The 18,642-nt window shown below is 39.8% G+C and overlaps 1 protein-coding gene across 5 annotated transcripts in view; it reads left to right on the top strand.

The window, feature by feature from the left end:
- Window positions 1–253: 253 nt before the first annotated feature.
- Window positions 254–18,642, top strand: part of C4H8orf34 (chromosome 4 C8orf34 homolog) — a 157,345-nt gene continuing 138,956 nt past the window's right edge. For 3 of the 5 annotated variants that reach the window (XR_011697730.1, XM_071554389.1, XM_071554392.1), the window contains exon 1: window positions 254–772. Coding sequence is in view for 3 of the 5 variants with exons in the window: in XM_071554389.1 (XP_071410490.1) it covers window positions 704–772 (69 nt within the window). In the remaining 2 variants the exon portion in view is untranslated. Of the gene's footprint in view, window positions 778–980; window positions 1,089–18,642 lie in introns of those variants that run through there. The other 2 variants (XM_071554391.1, XM_071554390.1) reach the window with 2 other exon arrangements.

Below are 18,642 nucleotides of genomic sequence, written 5' to 3'. Positions count from 1 at the left end.
CCGCGACCCTCCACCAGCAGAAGTTTCGGTGTGCCGCTCAGGTGCCTCACGCCGGGCGGCCCGCGGCGCTCACCCCCTCCCGGAGCCAGGTGGGCTCCCCGCACAGCGGAGGAACGCGGCTCCGCTGGGGGGTAGGCCCAGCCCCGTGAGGGCAGGGGAGCGGCGTCGGAGAGGAGGCTGAGCAGCCCCCGCCTCCCGCCCGCTCTCCTCCCCCTTGGCTCGCTCCCGCCTTTCGTACGCCGAGCCCGGGCGCCAGCGGGGCCAGGGAGCTGCTAGAGCCCGCGGCTGTGGGCTGCGGGAGCAGCGCTGTGGCGAGGGCGGCAGCGAGAGCCGCGGCCGCTCCCGTAACCAAGGCGCTGCCTGGCAAAGACACACAGACAGAGACTGACTGACAGACTCGCGCATCGCGGGTTCGGGGGCCGCCTTTGCAGTGCCTCTCCTCCCTGCACCATGCTCCGCTCCAGGCAGCGCCCGCCCGCTGCTCCCTGAGAGCAGCCAACCCCGCGCCCAGCCTAAGCGGGAGACTGGCACCCGGCTGCCCCCGGTTACCTGAGTTAGCTCCGTCCCGGGGACTTTGGCAGCGTCTCCGCCCGCTCCCGCTAAGGCAGCCCTTGGGCGGCGGGGGAGTGAGCCGCCAGCAGCCGGAGGGACCGCAGCCGCCGCCGGGGGAGAGCAGCTCAAACCCCCGGCTCCGGATCTCTTCATGGCGTCTCACCAGCAGACCAGGATCCAAGCCTACCTGGAGAAGAATAAGATTGGTCCCCTCTTCGAGGTAAGGTGCGCTCTTGCCGGCCGGCTCCTCCGCGGCGAGCAGCGGGGAGGGCAGGGCAGGGGTGTCCCCACGATAGCCGCGGCTCCCCGTGCAGGCCAGGTGAGCGCGGGGGCGACGATGAGTTTGAGGCGCTGCTTCGGCGGTGCCGGCACCCCCTGCCCTGCCCTGCCGCCCCGTACCACGCGGGTGGCTCTTGTCCCTCCTCTACGCCCCTCCGAGTGCCGGAGCATCGCACAGCCCTCCCGTTCCGACTATCCCACGGATGTGCCCCGTTTCTTCGCCCCGCCATGGACGCGCCGCCCTCCTCTTCACACAGGTGCCCTTTCGCTCTCCCACCCGCGGCCCCAGTCCCCGGGGGCGCCCCGGCGGCGCTGCCCGCCTAGCTTCGCCTTGGCGGCCGCGGAGCCGCTCGGTGCAGGACGGCAGCCCGGTCCCCGCCGTCCGGCCGCGGGGAGCCGCGTACCCGCCCTGCGCTGCCGGGGGGGAGGCGGTGCTTCCGAGCCCCCCGGCCCCAGGGCGGCAGCGCTGAACAGCGCGCCCCGAGGCGCTGCCCCGCCGTGACCGGCCAGCGATGAGGCAGAGGTGGATGCCTCCCCACCGGGAAAACCACCCTCTAGACTGGGCACCCGGGAAAAGTCTGTCCTGAGAAAAGTCCGTGTCGACGGTGTTTTCTGAAATTTTTATCTGCAGTCATACACTTGGGAACCGTATTTTTGCTATAGATTTTCTGTTTTCTTACAACGATGCACTTTTTTGGATTTGTAGATGCTCAGAAGTGCATATTTTACTATTTCGGTGCATAAGCTGTGAATACTTAGAATACTTTGAAAGGGTACTAGAGCAATAGCGATTATTACCATTTTATCATCCTGTTTCTCATGCAGTTTTCACATCTAAATGCACATATATTATACTCTGGCAGTATTATCCCTAGGCACATGTCTTCCCTTTTCAGTATTTAACTTGTTCTCAGTCAAGCTTACTATATATGAAACCTCTTTTATTCTGGTGTGGTGGATGCCTCGTGTCTCCAGTGTATATTTTGGGTAGATTTGCCAACCCCCATAAGAAAGGTTCAAATGTTGTTAGAAAACTGCTCACTAATGTTTTTATATTTTCTGTGCGCTGAGGCTGTTGAAACAGACTATGTTGGCTCAGTGTCAGAGGTTTTAGGTATTTTTATTTTGCAATAAATAAAGCTCCATTTGGTGGAACAGTAACTGGGTACTAGGGAACAGCAGGTGATTTTTCTAGTTAAGGAATTCATAAAAACGGAAACATTTGTGTGGTTCAGTTTCTGAATAGAAGACAATTCAACCAGCAGAGTTGCTAGGTGCTTGGTTGCCAGCTGGGCTGAAATCACGACAATAGGTAACTGACACTTGTGTATCTCAATGGGAATTAAGTGCTTTGGGGTTGTTGAGGAGTTAGGCCCTTGACAGCTGTTATTTTCTTAAAAATTTTCTTAACCCATTGTTTTACACATTAAAACGAAGTACTTGACAGCAGTGTTCTGAGTTGCTGTGTTTTAACCTAGTTTCTCAGTGGTGTAAGATGCTTATCTCTATTGTTTAAATTCTTGTAGGATGCCTTAGTTATCAATAGTGGAGGGAAAGATGAAGTTGTATTTGTTACAGTGTTTCATATATCGCTACATATTTCACTAATCACTGTAATGCAGGAATTTCATTGTAATAGAAACAATCTGTGAAAGGCTCTTTGCATAACCTTGCAGGTTGTCTACAGCTTGTTAGTGCACTCCTGTATACCAGGAAGATTTTTTTTGTGTGTGAAATCCACTTACACCTGAGTATTACTGAGTGGTTTTTAAGATCTAGGCATGTAGCATTCCTATAGCTGTTTACAGTTATTTTAATCTATAACACTGGGAGTAAGATCATAATTCTTATATCCACTTCCTGATTAGCTGTTTAAAATCTACTTGCGTATTACATTTTGGTAATGTACTTTTTGTTCTCAGTTTATTGAAGTTCTACATCCTGTGCTTGATCTTGTAGTCCTTTGCAGTTGATGGGAATTGATCAAAGACTATGCATAGCATGAAGCTTGTACTCTATATGAGTATTCCTATTGTATAAGCATTGTGGTGTTTCAAGAATACCATGTGTTTGCAGTTAGATATATTCACTAACACATCGTTTTTCATGTGTCTAAAAGTTCTGACACAGTGAGAAAAGAGACCTGTACTTCATCTTTCATTCAGAACAGCTAGCATTTGCTTATAGCACTTCTAGTTTTGATGCTAATTAATCATCACTTGTCATGGATGACTGCCATTTTTTTTTTCAGTGAGTACTAATTTTCTAATACAAAGTCAGAACAGAGTGGACTTGGATTCAATTTCCTGCAGTGCTATTTCCTGAGCAGGTTGTGACTGTAATTACTCAATATATGCTTCAAGTCAACATTTAAGAGAGTGCAAAAAATAATACTGTATAATTGGAGGTAGTCCCAGGAAAGAAGAATATGGAGAGAGGACCTGCAAGCTTTCTGATGTGAAGCCAGGGATTGTGATGCATAAACAGATTGTATTTCATACTTGCATATGATCAGTGATCAGGAGGACTTTACACTATGGATTTTACACAATTGTGCAGGCACAGTTGGGTGATGGATGGAACAATTGGCCGTTTATTAAACTACAATTCCCCTGCATTATAGTCAAGAACAGTAGTTGCTGGTAGTAGCTAGTTGGTCATTTTGTTCCTGTTGCTTGCAGTTTTCCTGGTAGTGTCTCTTCACTCTGGTCTGTCCTGTATTTGTGGCTCTCTGTCACCATGGTTAGGGCTTTTTGGACTTCCTTACCCAGCAGCATCTACTTTAGAATATCCTTGCTGAAGTTTTGTATGGTTTGACACTTGAATTATCTTTCTAATTTGTGTAAAACAGAAATGTTCAAGAGAAGTGCTGACACATGAGATGCAGGAAGACCTTAGGCCCTCCTTTGCTTAAAAAGTTGTTTTCATCTCTATAAAGTAAGTGAGAAGTGACTTTCTGGAGAATTAAGGAGCTCAGGCTAAGTCAGCAGACTCTGGTCTTCTACTGACTACTGGTACCTGTTAACAGATAGTAGAAAGTCCTATCCACTTATGTATGTTTGGTAACACACAGATTTACTTGATTCCAAACATTTTTACTAGTTGTTAAATTCTCATTTGTGTGTTAGAGGTGGAAAGGAAAGTGGGTGGGAATTAGTGTATACATCTGAGACTGTGTCAATTTTGAGCTTAAAGGCAGATTGCAAAACAGCTTTGATATGTGAGCCTCATTTCCTTCTGTTGACCCTGAAATTAGCTCAGTTGGTTAGAACATAGTGCTAATAACACTAAGGGTGTGGGTTCAGTCCCTTTATAGGCCATTTACTTAAGAGTTGAACTCGATGATCCTTGTGGGTCCCTTCTAACTCAGAATATTCTGTGAATGTAGGTCCTCAAGTCATGACTTTTCAAAACTGTTACTTGTCTCCCATTTCATCCTACAAGTGTCTAAGGTTTTTGCAGATAGAATTCCTGTGAACCTAAAAGTCAACTTCTAAATACCCCAGGGAATGCAGGTGTTATTAGTGCTGACAGTAAGGTCTGAAGTTAACCCCTTAAATTCTGTCAGGTTTCATGAGTTACCTTATCATGTTCTGTGTAGGTTTTGTGTGTTGCAGAATGTAGTTTTTCATTTGCTGTCTTGGACATCTTTCTGTAACATTATTAGAGTCTGAGAATACTGTAGTTAGGCAACAAGTTTAGATTTGAGGAATGCCCTTTAGAAACATCTCTTTTATGGGATTTTTGTGGTAACACATAGCATAGCACTACCTGATTTTTTTTAGATTCTTTTTTTTACATTAACTTGGAATGTAACAAGAATTCTAAATATGAATTATTTCTGCTATGAAGCTTCACTGTTGGTTTTTTTTTCCCATCTTTCTAAATTGTGAACAGGAGGTGTGTGCCTAAAATTGGCTGGGACAGAATATTCAGAATCAGCACCCACTCATTTCTGTCTGAGTGAAGTATCGACCCACTTTGTGTTTCAAGCATCCAAACCAACAAATTCTTTTGTGTGCTAATGAATGATCCTGCTGCCTGTACCCATACATCTAGTCTTCTGTATGACTGTATCTCTTTATCATCCAGTTGTGTTCTCATTTGGGCAACCTGACAGTTTCTGTGAATCTGAAAGCTGGATCAGCACTCTTAAGAACAGATTGCAGTAAATCTTCAAGAGCTTCGAGATAAAATTAGTGTTTTGAAATTTTCTTATTTCTAGAACTGCAGCTAAAAAGCATCCAGCAGGTACACTATTGTTATACAAACCAAGAAACGGTGATTTCTTTGAGTTATAAAAAGCCAAAATAACTCTTCTCAAAATTAACATGCCAAGGTTTTTTTCTCTAAGTAATGTAGGGTTAGAACAATATTTTGAACAACATAAAGGCTATATTCATAATACTACCCTTAGCTTTTTTGTTTAGCAGACAAAATTACTGAAGCAAATATAATTAACTTTTTTTTTAACTTACAGTGGGTTGTTTTTCCTAAATGAGATAGCATTATTGGTGTCTATTATGCCTGGCTTTCCTTATTTAAATAAAATAAGGACGCTTTTGACTTAAACCTTAACCTATTTGGTGATGAACAGTATAGTGCATCTTATGACTGACTTAGTCAAAGTTTGGCAATGAATTTTGGAGTTTGGAATGTCTTCTGAAGCAATGTTTACCCTTGATTCTTAAATACGTAAATGTAGACACAGTCAACTTGAATGTCTTATTTACCAGTTTATGATTTCTCACAGTATCAAATCAAGTTTTGAGCTGCAATATCTGCAATGTGAATGATAGAGATGCCCCTCAAAGAATTGTTTTCTGTTGATCTTACTCAGATAATATTTAATTTTATTTTGGTGTTATACTTAATTGGTTACATTCTGTCGCTAGCATGAAAGGGTCTGTATTCTGGATGATACAAATGTTCTTAGTCAAGCATCACAAGCATAATTTTAGGTACTGATTACCCAGCGATGTTGTTTCAGCCTGGCATCCCGTGTTTCAGGGGGAACCAGTATTAGCTGTTTTTCAAAGAATGTAGAAATGCTGCAGTGTTACACAGTAGTGGGTAGGGAATAATACTTAAGTTCTAAATCTTACTTTTATTGTTGCCTGTTATGGTAGGACGTTGTGCTAGTCTTGATGTGCAGTGAAGTAAAAGACCTACTTAAGGGGAATGAAAGTCAAATGGAAAAATTGGTTTAGAGATGTCCCTTGCTTTTTGGAGAATTCACTGTACATTCTGATAGTTGCCTTGGTAAAGTTGTCTTTAAGGGAAAAAAAATGAAAAACCCTAATTAAAACTATAGTCACACCCTTTTCTGTTAGCAAACAATTCCATGAGCAATGGCTTTATGCTTTTTACTTGGCTTTTGTGATGACCAAGGAGATACAAATTTAGAAATTTTCATGTGGTTGAGGCATGCAATTCTACTCTCCTCTGGAATGTGGGATTAAGGAAAAAAATGTTGTTCTTGAGTGAGGAAAATGACATTTTGGTCTTGCTACCTGACTATTAATCTCTCAACATTTGGAAGAACTCGCATTTTTGTGATGTCTGCCCCTCTGGGAATTTGTTTGAAGTTAGTCTAGGACTATTGGAAAAAGACAGTGAAAGGAATCACAGATACAGTTATGTACTTTTGTGGTCACAAATGTAGATGATAATCACATAAACTTTGCTTCCACAATGTCAAAAACATTACTTTCTTGAAAGGGAGATGTGGGCTCTCTTGATTGCTTCTCTAAATACTTTCTAAAAAAACTTATTTGGCAAGAGACAAAGAAATAAATAAAAATCCAGGTAATAGTTAAATTGGAAGAATTGTATCTAAGATATGGAATGATGAAACCAAAGGGTCATAATAACATTTTGTTTCATTAAATTTTAATGTTTTTAAATTCTCCAAGTGACAATTACTTTGTTTCTTGAGAGGGAGAGCAGAAGGCATAACTAGCTTCCATTAAGAAATAGCTGGGAAAATGAGAAGTGTTTCTCAATTGAGTTGCTCTCACCATCATGTACCAGCAAAGCCTGGCTGCTCAGTGGTAAGGAATAAAGCTAGAAGATGATGGTTTTGAACTTTTGTCTGGCAGCTCATGTAGTAATGAATCAGTCTGGATCAAAGTAAAGGCATTACTATTGCTCTTTTTTCTTGTGTTTTATTACACTATCCTTCAAGTTTTGGATGATATTTAAATGTTAGTTATACCTGAGGTAAGATCTTCAACTGGTTTGTTTCTTTTGATTAATCCAGTCTTTTGGTACAAAATATTAATGTTCAGTGGCAAATATTAAGTAAAAAAAAAACTCTAATGGCTTTAACTCAGCCTATATTTTGTTCTGTTGGGTTCTTTGCTGTTACTGGTCTATGCTTTTCCAGGTGGGGTAGATACTATCCATATTCCAGAACAAGCATAGTCTCGGCCTTCTGGTTGTTTTGGAGCTTCTGAGAGAGAAGCAGGCAGCTAGTACCTTAACTGGCATTTCTGCCACATGTGATGTGCTGTTTTACTGTTCTGCAGCATGTGGGTTTCTTAGTTAGCTTCTTTATTTTGATACTGACTGTCAGAACACACTTAAAACCACAATTGTCATTAATGCTAGCTTCTTTTGAAAGTGTTACTTTGTAAATGGAAATGTTAAAAAATTGAGTTAGAAACATAATATTTAAGACCATATTAACATCATATTCTTTTACAGTGCACCTCAAATTTTGTATGTCTAACCAATACTCTCCTTTTTTTAACCCAATGTCTTTTCTTCCCTCTTGGTACTTTCCATTTCTCTCTTTTGCATGCAAATGAAGCGTGGACCAATAATTTCTCATTTTCAATCTTCTAGTGATTGTTTGGTTTGGGGTTTTTTTGTAGTGATTTCTCCTTTTTTACTTTTTTTTTTTTAAATCTTGTAATGTTTTATTTTTCTGGGAAAGCATATGTGATTTTGTATACTAAGTGAGGGGTGATGGAGATAGTTTGTTACCTCTGAGCTAGAAGTGGCTTTAGGTGGTTTTGCATTCATTAGCTTTTGGAACAAAGACTACCCAAATACTTTAATGTCTGTAATAATTCAGATAGAAATGAGATGTTTTCTGTATTGTCTCCCTTGCATGGATGCACACTTTCTTTTTCTCCTTAGAAATGTCATACTAGCTGTGAAGTATGACAGAAGGATATCTTCTGTGTTAAGATGCTTCTCTACCTGAAACCATTAGAAAAGGTTAAAAATCAGCAACACCATTTTTAAATAGAATTGTTGGGAAACAATTGTTGGCCTCCTGAATAAGGCAGTGTGCTGTTCCAAGCTTTACTGGAGGTGATGAAAAGAAGTACTCATTTGATAGGAGAAACAAGGATTCATGACTTTAATCCTAGGACATAGATAAAGAGCATGATCCTTTGAAACACACATCTCTGCCTTTGGCAAGATAACACAGGATCCATATCTGCTCTCAGTATAGAGGGTAATATTCTTTTAACAAGCTTGTGACAGACTCATTTTTGACAGCCTTAACTTTTATGTCAGGTACCATATGCTGTGCTGCGTTAATTTCTCCTTTGGCTACTCAGTTTCAGTGAATACCTATTTTTAGTTTCATCTCAGTGTTCAGGCAGAGTCATTTCACTGTAGTTATGATACCCCTCTGGTTACAGTTATAAGAAATGGCCATTCGAAATGAAGAATGCATGTGAACTTGCTTACCCTTGATAAGTAGAAGGTTATTTTACATTATAAAATTTCTGTCCATACAGAGAGTGGAAACTGTTACCTTATTGTATTTTTACATGAAGCATCCTTTCCTCATTTCCCAGCTCCCCTCAATATTCAATGAATGAAATCACTGGATTCATGCACCAGATTTCTCTATAGTTGCCGGTACAATATATTTACTAAGCTCTTGTTTGCTTCTGGAGGAGCTGTTTTCTGAGGCAGGAATGATGAGAGTTTAGGTCTTTCAGCTGTGTTGGAGCCTTTTTAAATAAACCATTCCACCTTTCATAGTGTGTTCTACTTCAGACATTTTGATGGTTTGGTACTCAGAACTGCAGGTTGTAAGGGTGATTTAATAGACAGTTGCTGAGTGTCCTGTTTGTCTTCATTGCTGGCTGCCCATTCCTGCTTTGTCCCAGAACTGGGAGTTGTGTCATACTACAGTTACCTGGCTTGGGAGTATGAAATAGAAGAAAATGAGGTCTGCAAAGAACTGAAAAGTGTTCATCTGGCTGAGCTCAGTGGTTCACCCTGTGTTCTGATGAGGAGTGTGGCATTGACTTGGGAGAGAAAATGTAGGTGGCCAGAGGTTGAGGGAAACACAACTTGGTTTCTCTCCAGTAGGAATCTGCTAAATGGATCTAAGTGATCTGAAAAGCTTGTGTGCTTAAGTTAGCTTCATATGGATCTTGCCTTTTAAAGGTGCAGTTCTCCATAGGTTGGGAGAATGTCATGGAGCCCAGCCCAGTCAATTCTGTGAAGGAGCAGAAGAGGGAATTGAATAATTAGGCAGGATGGCTAAACAAATTAGGAAGAAACGGACCATATGAATACACTGAGCGTGAAAGTGAGAAAGGATAGGGAGGGGAAGGGGGTGGAATGACAAAGATTAATGCTACATTGCCAGCACAATCTTTTTCTTTTCTATTTTTTTTCTTCTAATCTCAGTCCCTACAGTCAAATGGTTACCTGAGATCTGTACTTTCTTTTTCTAAAGGAATATACTAGTGCTTGTGTTTCCTAAGAATATAACTGAAGAGTGAGAAACACAGCTTAAATATGAGAAAATATAACTTCTTATAATCTACAGAATATGCATATTTTGCGGTGTTGGACTCATACTGCTAGCACTTGTTCTTGGCTCTAGTGCTTGGGCAGAGATTTGCCAGGGAGTTAAAGGTGTACTTAGAACTACTATTAACACTGGCTGCTGTGCCACGAACTCCTTTGTCAAGAATGAGTTACACTCCAATTTAACAGGCATTATGCCTCTGCTGACATTTGTATGGGTGGAGAAGTAAACAATGATTGTGAAATATTTTCTGGTCAGGTATTTATCTCAAAAAAGGATTTCTGAATGATAAGTTTTGGTGCGTTGGTGCAGAAAAGCTGTTCTGTATTGTTGATAACAGATTTTTTCCCAGAAGCCTAAATAAGTGGAAGCAATCTCTTCTGGAGACATGGGAGATAGTTCATATAACTGAAAAAGGAGGGTAGTTTCAGCTGTAGGTTACCTTTGAAGAGAACCTCTGGAAGCAATTATACATAAGGCAGTTTGGAAGAAGAAAGGTTTATGAGGAAGATTCTCTTAAGAGTTTTGTGGATATGGAATTGGAGGGCACTTGTGTGAATAAGGGTACAGTTTCTTTTGAAGGAGAAAACGAGAGAGACGAGATAAGATTACTGGATTTCTGACTGAGTGTACTGCGATTTCTGACTGAAATGTATATGTGTGCATGTGCTATGCATTACATATAGACACTGAAACCTTGGGACATACCTGAGAATCCCACATGTGCTGGAGAGATATCCTATATAAATACAGCAGGTGTTGTGTGTTGCTGTTCAGACACATTGTATTAGCTGCACATGTCCACCGCAGTTAGGTATGACATGCTCAATACACCTAACGTGACCTGGGAATTCAGCTTCCTAAGTGTTCTGAAGAATCTTGTCCTTCCTCCCTAATGAGGACAAAGCGGAAATGTCCAGGGAAATGCAAGCAAAGGAGAAAACCAAGGTTTGCAGATGCAGAAATTCTTCTGGGTGTGCTGTTACGAACCACCACCCATAACTGTGCTGAGGATGAGCTCTTCACAAGATTAACCTTAGAAAAAATTACAGGCTGCAACTCACTATCTTTTTTAAGACATGCACTTTTGCATGATGAAGAGCCCCCAGAAGAAAAAAAAAAAGTGTTTCAGAGCTCCTCGTAAGTGCCAGGGTTTCGAATAATGCCTGTAGTCTAAAATACAGTGTATGATACTGAAGCTGTTTGGAGACAAAGGCCTGGATGGAGACTTGCCAATAGGGAACAAAGAGGAGATACATGCAAATAGGAGATTAAATTGCTGGAGTAACAGATTTAATCTTGATTTCTTATTCTGGGAAGGAGGAATACCTGAAAGAAAAAGATAGCAGGGGAGAAAATGAACAAAGGTAACTAAGAAACTCAAGAAAATTCATTTTATTCTATTTTTTCCTATCATAGTAGAAGAAAATGTTAGAAGAATGAAGTTGGCTAAGATGAAGATCCACTTAATATTTACTTAAACACTGAAGCAAAATTAAAGAATTCAGGAGAGGAAATAAAATAGAATACTGAAATGATAGTTATCTGGCTGCTGCTCCTACTTCTGCTGCTGCTGTTCTGCTGCATTATCATGTATTACTCTGTGCTTGTGTTTTCCCCTTCCTTTGTCTTGTTTATCTGCACAGAGCCTGCAAACAGCTCTGGGTCCTGTAGTCTTCACATGTTTTAGGAATTTTCACAGCAAGGCCCTGAGTTCATTATGGTCCTTCTGGTTCCTCTTCTTTCTTTGCGCTACCTCTGTGTCTGGTAGTGCTTTTAATCCTTTTAATTGGTACCACACAATCAAAACAAAATTGATTTGTCCCCCATTGTCCCCCGCTTAGTGTGGCAGCTCAGAGCACTGCCAAGTCTCCAGTCTGCAGTGCAGTCCATGTGATCCCATCGTGTTCCCATGGGGAACCTGGCTGCAGTTGGTAAGACCCTGATTTACAGGAGGGATGCCTTCACTCGTAACTAGCCAGATTTAGTCTAATATTAAATAAAGAGCAATCAAATAATCTGGAAGCTTTAGTTGGGCAATTGCTGTCAGGGTTGGGAAGTTACTTTGCAGTATCAGAAACAAACAGACAGACACCAGTGATTCACAAGGCGTTGTTTTCTAAATAAAAAATGCTAGACAATGAGATTATTCATACTTTGGCTGTTATTAAAAATAGCTCTATAACCCAAAAACCTGTCACATCTAAAATTTTCCAGATTTCAGATTCTAGAAATAAAGTGATTTTTAGTTGCCCAAACCACTACAGTCTTGATGGTAGAAGTGAGAAATGATGGCCCCAACTCCAGTTCTATGTACAATTCAATTGTCTATCCTTAAAAATTACCATTACTAGCCATATAAAGTTTTCAATTGTTAGTATAGTAGTATTGCTTTAAATATCCACTTAAGGCTGTAAGTTTCTTGTAAAACATAGACATTTAGTCCCTTGTTTGAAAAAGCTAAGCCAGAGGACAGCTACTGGATGTTGCAGGTCATGCTAGGGTAGTGAGGGTATGGTGACTAAATATGCAGTGACAATTTACATGAAGAAGATCAAGTTTAGAAAAATACCAGTTTTGTATATGTGTCAAAGTTACCTTGTTTGGCTAGAAAGTGATATTACTAAGTTGATCCTTATGATATAATTATTAGAACTCATATTTTTATGTGATTTTTTTTCCAGCTATTTTTTCTTTTGGGAAAAATATATTCATTAGTGTATATTTTTGGTACACAGAGACCAATATTTGTTTTGTATTTTGTATTTTTGCTTTGCATTATATAAAAATGGCTTTAATAATGCCATCATATATGTAAATTAGCTCCTCTGTAATTTACAGAATGGAAAGTTTATTCTGCTTATGTAAGCTAGTATTTATTTAGCTGTCCCCATTATCTCAGACCAACTTTATTTGTGGGCATTATTTGGTAGGTGTCAGCCTTAAGCCTGTGCAATCAATGCACTCCGTCTCTCAGAAGTCAAATAGTAGTGTCCAACATCCTCTTGTTTCAGAGGCTTCTTTTGCAGCTTGGTATTGATATAGTTCTCCATTTTCAGCTGGTCTTTAAAGCTAGCATAAGGGAGACTTTACACATTACTTACTTAGGTGAGGATTTTTTAAGGACTTGGGCATGCAAGTAAATTTTTAGTGAAACAAATAATCAGTAATCTATGTGACAAATAATGAAGGTAAACCATATATGTTGTTCAACTTTTTTCCATTAGCTCCACATATGAATGTGCATTTGAATGAATCTCATTTTCAGCCATAAGTTCTGGTATTATACTGAGAGGTACAAAAGATCAAAACCAGGATCTTTTATACTTTAGCCTAAATCTTCATATATCGTATTTTGTGCTTCTCCTCAGGATGAAAGCTATGCTGCCTTAAATTTCTTCATAATGACACACTGATTAGCAGACATGAGTAGGTCTGAGAAGGCAAAATTTATAGCCATCATTTTTGGATAGGGGTTGTCAGCAATGTACGACTTTAAGTCTGGTTGGAAATATAGATATATTTTTTAACTTCTTTTTGAAAACACGGGTCCTTTAAACCTTAAAGTCTGGAAATCTGAAATCTTTTGTTAAAGCAGTCAGTAGGTCTTTTGTGATGAGTTGATTTTAAGCTGAACTTGCTCATTATGCTGACTTGCTTGATGGAAATTATAGTTTGGTGGTCTCTTAAGCTCCTACCAAGCTCTCTTTGTCGTAGTTGTTGTACTACAGAAATGCTTGAATGGTATTTTCCATGACTAGTTATACAGTGGTTTTGAATAACATTTGACCATTTGAAAATTTACTATAGTATTACACAAAATGGGATCTTACCATTCGCCTAAGTCCTTATAATAAGAGGTACCATGTTCATGAGGGGGCAGTCCCGTGGTGTAAAGGAGAGCACTCTGGACTCTGAATCCCAAGATTGTGAGTTTGAGTCTCTGTGGGGACCGTCCCCTGGCAGTTAAATGCCTCCCTGCCATCCCATCCCGTCAGATCTCGGATGCTCAGCAGGGTCAGCCTCGGTTAGTACCGGGTGCTGTGACAGTCCCGAGGACTTCCCTGTCACTGTCCAAGCTTGCTCGGCCGTGGCAAATGGACCTTAGGACTTAAACAGTGGAGCCAGTTCTGCACACGCTGTGCCTCACCTAAAAATCCACTGCACAGGCTGGAAGGGCACACCCATGTGGGGAGAGCCCTTCCCAAATCTTCATTTGCAAAGTTTGGCCATACATATACATACATAGCCTGTTAATGAAGAAGCCTTTCTCATAGCATCTCTTTGTCCTGCTTTCGGTAGAATATTGCGCTAGTTTCTTCTAATTTTCTATGATATCAAATGATTCCATGAGCGTGATATATATCTATAATATATGTGTATAAATATTTGTGGGAAAGCAGAATGCTTTTCATATCTCCCACCAGCATCTATTACTTAAGCATTAATTTTATATTTTATATAGAAACTGTTCAAATAGTGACGTTCAAGATTAAAGTCAGACGTAAGGAGTGTTAAAGAATGTGGTTTTAAAGGTCTGTGTGATTACTGTGATATATGTAAAAACAAACTACAGTAAGTATGTGTGTGCAATTATAAACCAAATTTTCACGTGTTTGTGGTGTGGTTTTTTTTTTACTTTGAAGCATATTTTTGTATTAACACAGGAAATGAGATTTGAAAAACAAACATTAAATTTATCCAAATCAAAAATGTAGAGAACAAAACCCAATTATGTGCTGTTTTAGTCCAGGGATAGTTACAGCCCCAGCCTGGAAGACAGCCTGAAGTGTTGATGCATCTGTGTAGTACTGAGTATAGAGAACACTTCATTTGGCATTACTCCATGTCTTATGTTAAACATGCCTGGGTGTAATCCATTATATCTAATAGCCATCATATATTCTAAACAAAGTTTAGTGGTTTTCCTCATGGAGTTCAACTGTTTGTTCACCTGTAGGCATCAGTTGTCTTTTGCTGAAGAGTTCTTTTCTGGGCATGACTATGGGACATCCAGCCTCTGAGGAGGAAGTGTCTTGTCTGAAGCAAGTCTTTCAGTGACTTTCTGTGCAGAAGTTGTATAGGGATCTGTTCTTCTTCGTGGTGCTCCAGAGGAATGGGCATGCTTTGCAAAATGCCAATTCTGGAAAACATGGAAGTAGACTGAGAGGCTTTTATCTCTTCTGATAGTGATCTGATCTCTCTCTCTGATTTGTAACATCATCTGTGTAAATGCAATTGAGCAGTGTGATTCTAGTAGCCAAACCTGGGTGAAAAAGAGCATTCAAGTTACAGGTCTGCACAATATGTTGTAGTTGTGTTTCAGCATAGGGAATTGATGTTTGGATGTGGAAATAACTTAATGCAGAACTGTTCTGATACAAGGGTTTAGATTGAATTTTTGACATCACATACTGCAGGATTAAAATAAAATACAGTATTCTTAGATGAACAAAGCTAAATATTATTTAGATATCCATGCTGGTTTTCATATCACTTCTGAATAATGTCTGTTATTTTATCTCCTCCCATGCCTCTAGGGAATATGGTTGTCTTTTTTCAGGGTACATTTCAAGATATACAAAATGAATGTAATAGGTTATCCTTCCTATATATGTAGTTAAATCAATTATCTTCTGAAAGCCTCTGCTGTTTTTATATTGCATTTTCATCTTCTGGCGGCAACAAGAAAAAGGTACCCTACTGATAGAAATTGTCCAGACATACTGCAAATGAAAACTTCTGCATGAAGAGTTTTGAGTCTTACTTCAAGGCAACACAAAACCAGTAAATGAGGTAAGCCAGTAAACTTGTGGAGGGGATCTTGGACAATGCATTTTGAGCAGGTAACCTGCTTTGCAAGCATAGGTTTGGATTTGTAGGAATAGTCAGCAAGTTGTTCACCTTCGGTAGGCTGTGTCATCCTGTGGGCTCAGACCTCAGCCCTGCGAAATCTTGGTGTGTTGAAACCTTGATACTCAAGGGCCTGCTTTTCAGGAGAATCCCAGATGGCAGTGTGAGGGTTGTTCCGCAATTCTGAGCCATTTTTAGATGGAGACAGATGCAGTAACTATAGCTTCTCAGGACTCGGGCAGAGCAATGAACCTGGTAGGGGGCAGCAGTTTGGGAACCCCAGAAAGTGGCCTCAGACATATGGAACACGGGTGCCTTGGCACACAGTGTTAACATTTCTTTCCCCTGGCAATTCTGCTACTGTGTGTCTCATACCTGATCCTTCATTTGAAACCTGAATACTTGAAACCTGCACTGTTTAGCTCAAAATGGACACCTGCATGTCTTTTTCCCTATGTGTACCAAATTTCCATTTTTTTTCCTTTAGTCTATGATGAGATTATGATTCTCAGAAGTTTCTTCACCTTGAGAAACAGAAGTTTCTATTTTAATTTGAATTGAAATAAAGAGACTATCCATGAAGGAAGAGAATGTTAGAAATCTGTCAGAACTTTGAAAATAATATTAAAGGAAGGGGAAAAAAAGTATCATTAAAGTTTCTCTGTCACCTTGCTGGCTAATAAGGAAAATCAAACAAGTAATTTTGGCTGATATTCACTAGAAATAAAATAGTTGCCAGTATCATGTGGTAGAATTTAATAGATGGTAGTACACAAAATGCAGGAAGATCTCCTAGAGTATAGAAACAAATTAGTCAATATTTCTTTTTTATTAATTAGCATAGTTATTTATATACTTACTAGAATATTGTTAATTCTTGCATTTATAATCAAATTTTGTTATACCTGTGGACTGATGGCTTCTGCATGGCAAAAGATTCCTGTATTCTTGCATTTAAAGGGACTAGTTCTAATTCCCATTTCATTGTGGGTTTTGTTTTTTCTTTCCAAATAGCAAAGTTCAGAGGTATGTATAATTAAGCAAAAGCTTCATCTACACCGAAATGAATGTATGTTAAAATAGCTGCTAAAGTAAAAGTACTACTTGTAATAGTAAAAAGATTTTTATAGTTTCCTTCTGCAGTTAGAAAAGCAGTGTGAGCAGTGTCAAATCAAACCGAACATAATTGAGTGTTCTCAAAGGTGTTTGAGAGCTTGCAGGTAGTCTGCAGTGGTGTTTACTCCAACAAGATACTGTGCATCTTGTGTTACCTGTGACAGGCAAATCAGTGTGACCTTTCCTTTGGGGGAAAAAGAGGATAAAAGTAGCTTTAGGTTAATCAAACAACTGCTTATATGTGAAATAACTTATCTGTTTTCTCTAAAATGCTATACAAAAACACTCCCTAGTCTTTTCTAAGGAGTTTCAGCCACAGTTGCAGAATCTAAATTCTAAGACATAAAGTAACTGTTTGTATTTTGCTGTGGTGAAAATTAATTTCCAGATTTTTCTATGGCAACAAATTCTGACCTTTCCAGTTCAGAAGTCTCTGTTGTATTGTTGCATATTAAACATTTAGATCTATTTAAAAAGCTGATTACAATACTAGAATGAAGTCTTACGAGACCAAGTCAATCTCTCCCAGGTAAATAAAAGGAAATTAAGATGCGTATCTGCATAGATATTAATCTATTCAAAGTTTATGAATAAAACTTGTAATTAGAATGCATACTACCGGCAGTTGTTTAGTTGCTGTACTAAAGAACGTCTCCAAATGACATGATTTAAGCAAATTCTAACAATCAGGGAACATCTGTTAATTTCTTTGGCATTTGTTTAGTGATCATTACTTGAGCAAACTTAGGGTAGGCAGCTAAACTCAAGGTAATTAAATCTGTGTTAGAACTTCCCCACCTTGGACTCTGGTAACTCACATTCTCCATTTTGTATCACTGTAATTGTTGGTTATTACTTGAAGTTCCATGGGAATAGCATGAAAGTTCTTGATCAAGATTAAAAAAATATGAAAGCAATTTTTATAATAATTTGAAAGCATAGAACTTACACAGAATATTTAATAACTTTGGCTATACACACTGGGCAGTAGAAATTTTAAAATATCATATAATTTATATTTCTTTTTGTAAAACTTGAGTAAATCTAATGCTATAGTAATGCAAAGTTATTTGTTTCCTTTTTTTCACAGCAGAAGTAATGTTTATTTGCCTCTGACAGATAATACATGAGCTACCATGTCTTGTTTCAAAAGCTGTCAGAACAGAGTGCCTGCTAATGGACACCTGATAGCTCTGAGTTTTAATTTTTATGCTGATGTGGGCCTGACTGTCTGCAGCTTCATCATGTATCTTGTGGTTTATGTTACATGCTAGTTGCATGCACTTGTGAAATCACTGGAAGATATCTGGTGATCTGTTCCAGAGGCAAACTTCAAATTGTGGCATGAGCATCAGGCCAAAGCTTCATTGAAAATACAGCTTTGTTGTCCAAATGGGATTTTGATGTGTAAAAATGTGTTATGGGTTTGGCCAGGTGGGCCTAAATTTAGGTTTTAAAGTTCAGCTAGGCCTAGGATTGTCAGCTGATTTAAGCTGGGCTGAGCTAGCTAACAGCTGACTTCTTCCAGCCAATAATATTGTATTCCATACCATACTACATCATCTCAAAGGGGGTAAAATCCAGTGTGTGGGAGTGGCTTGGTTAGTTCCATCATGGCTGCACTAAGAGGAAGACATCTAGCAGCTCCTCTACTATGCTAGGCCCTGCTTCTGTTGCCTCTGCTTGCATTTTGTTTGCATTCAGGGAAGTAGAAACATTTTTGTTACTACTCTTTCTGTTTCTTGCTATGTGTCTCTCAGAGTACTTGCAAATCTAGTGTAATAGACTTTGCTTTGTATTAATTGGGGAGTGGGAAGTTATTCCTTGTTATATATATGTAACTTGTGTAAGTGTGTGTTATATTGTAGTTTCCTCTTAATTTTCTCTTTTCTGTATAAATACATGTAGTTAGTTTCAGCATAAACCTGGTTTTGAGGTTTCTTTTTTTCCCCTCTCCCTCTTCTCTTCCCTTAGCTGGTTGGGGGGAGGAGGAACCCTTTTCACCCTGTCTTGGACAGTTGGCGTTTTGCCAGCTCAACCATGGAGGTTCC

This window comes from Pithys albifrons, chromosome 4 (genome assembly GCF_047495875.1).
Source record: "Pithys albifrons albifrons isolate INPA30051 chromosome 4, PitAlb_v1, whole genome shotgun sequence".
Classification (NCBI taxonomy): Eukaryota; Metazoa; Chordata; class Aves; order Passeriformes; family Thamnophilidae; genus Pithys; species Pithys albifrons.
Note: the sequence above shows the minus strand (reverse complement) of the source record. Positions and strands in the feature narration are given on the sequence as shown.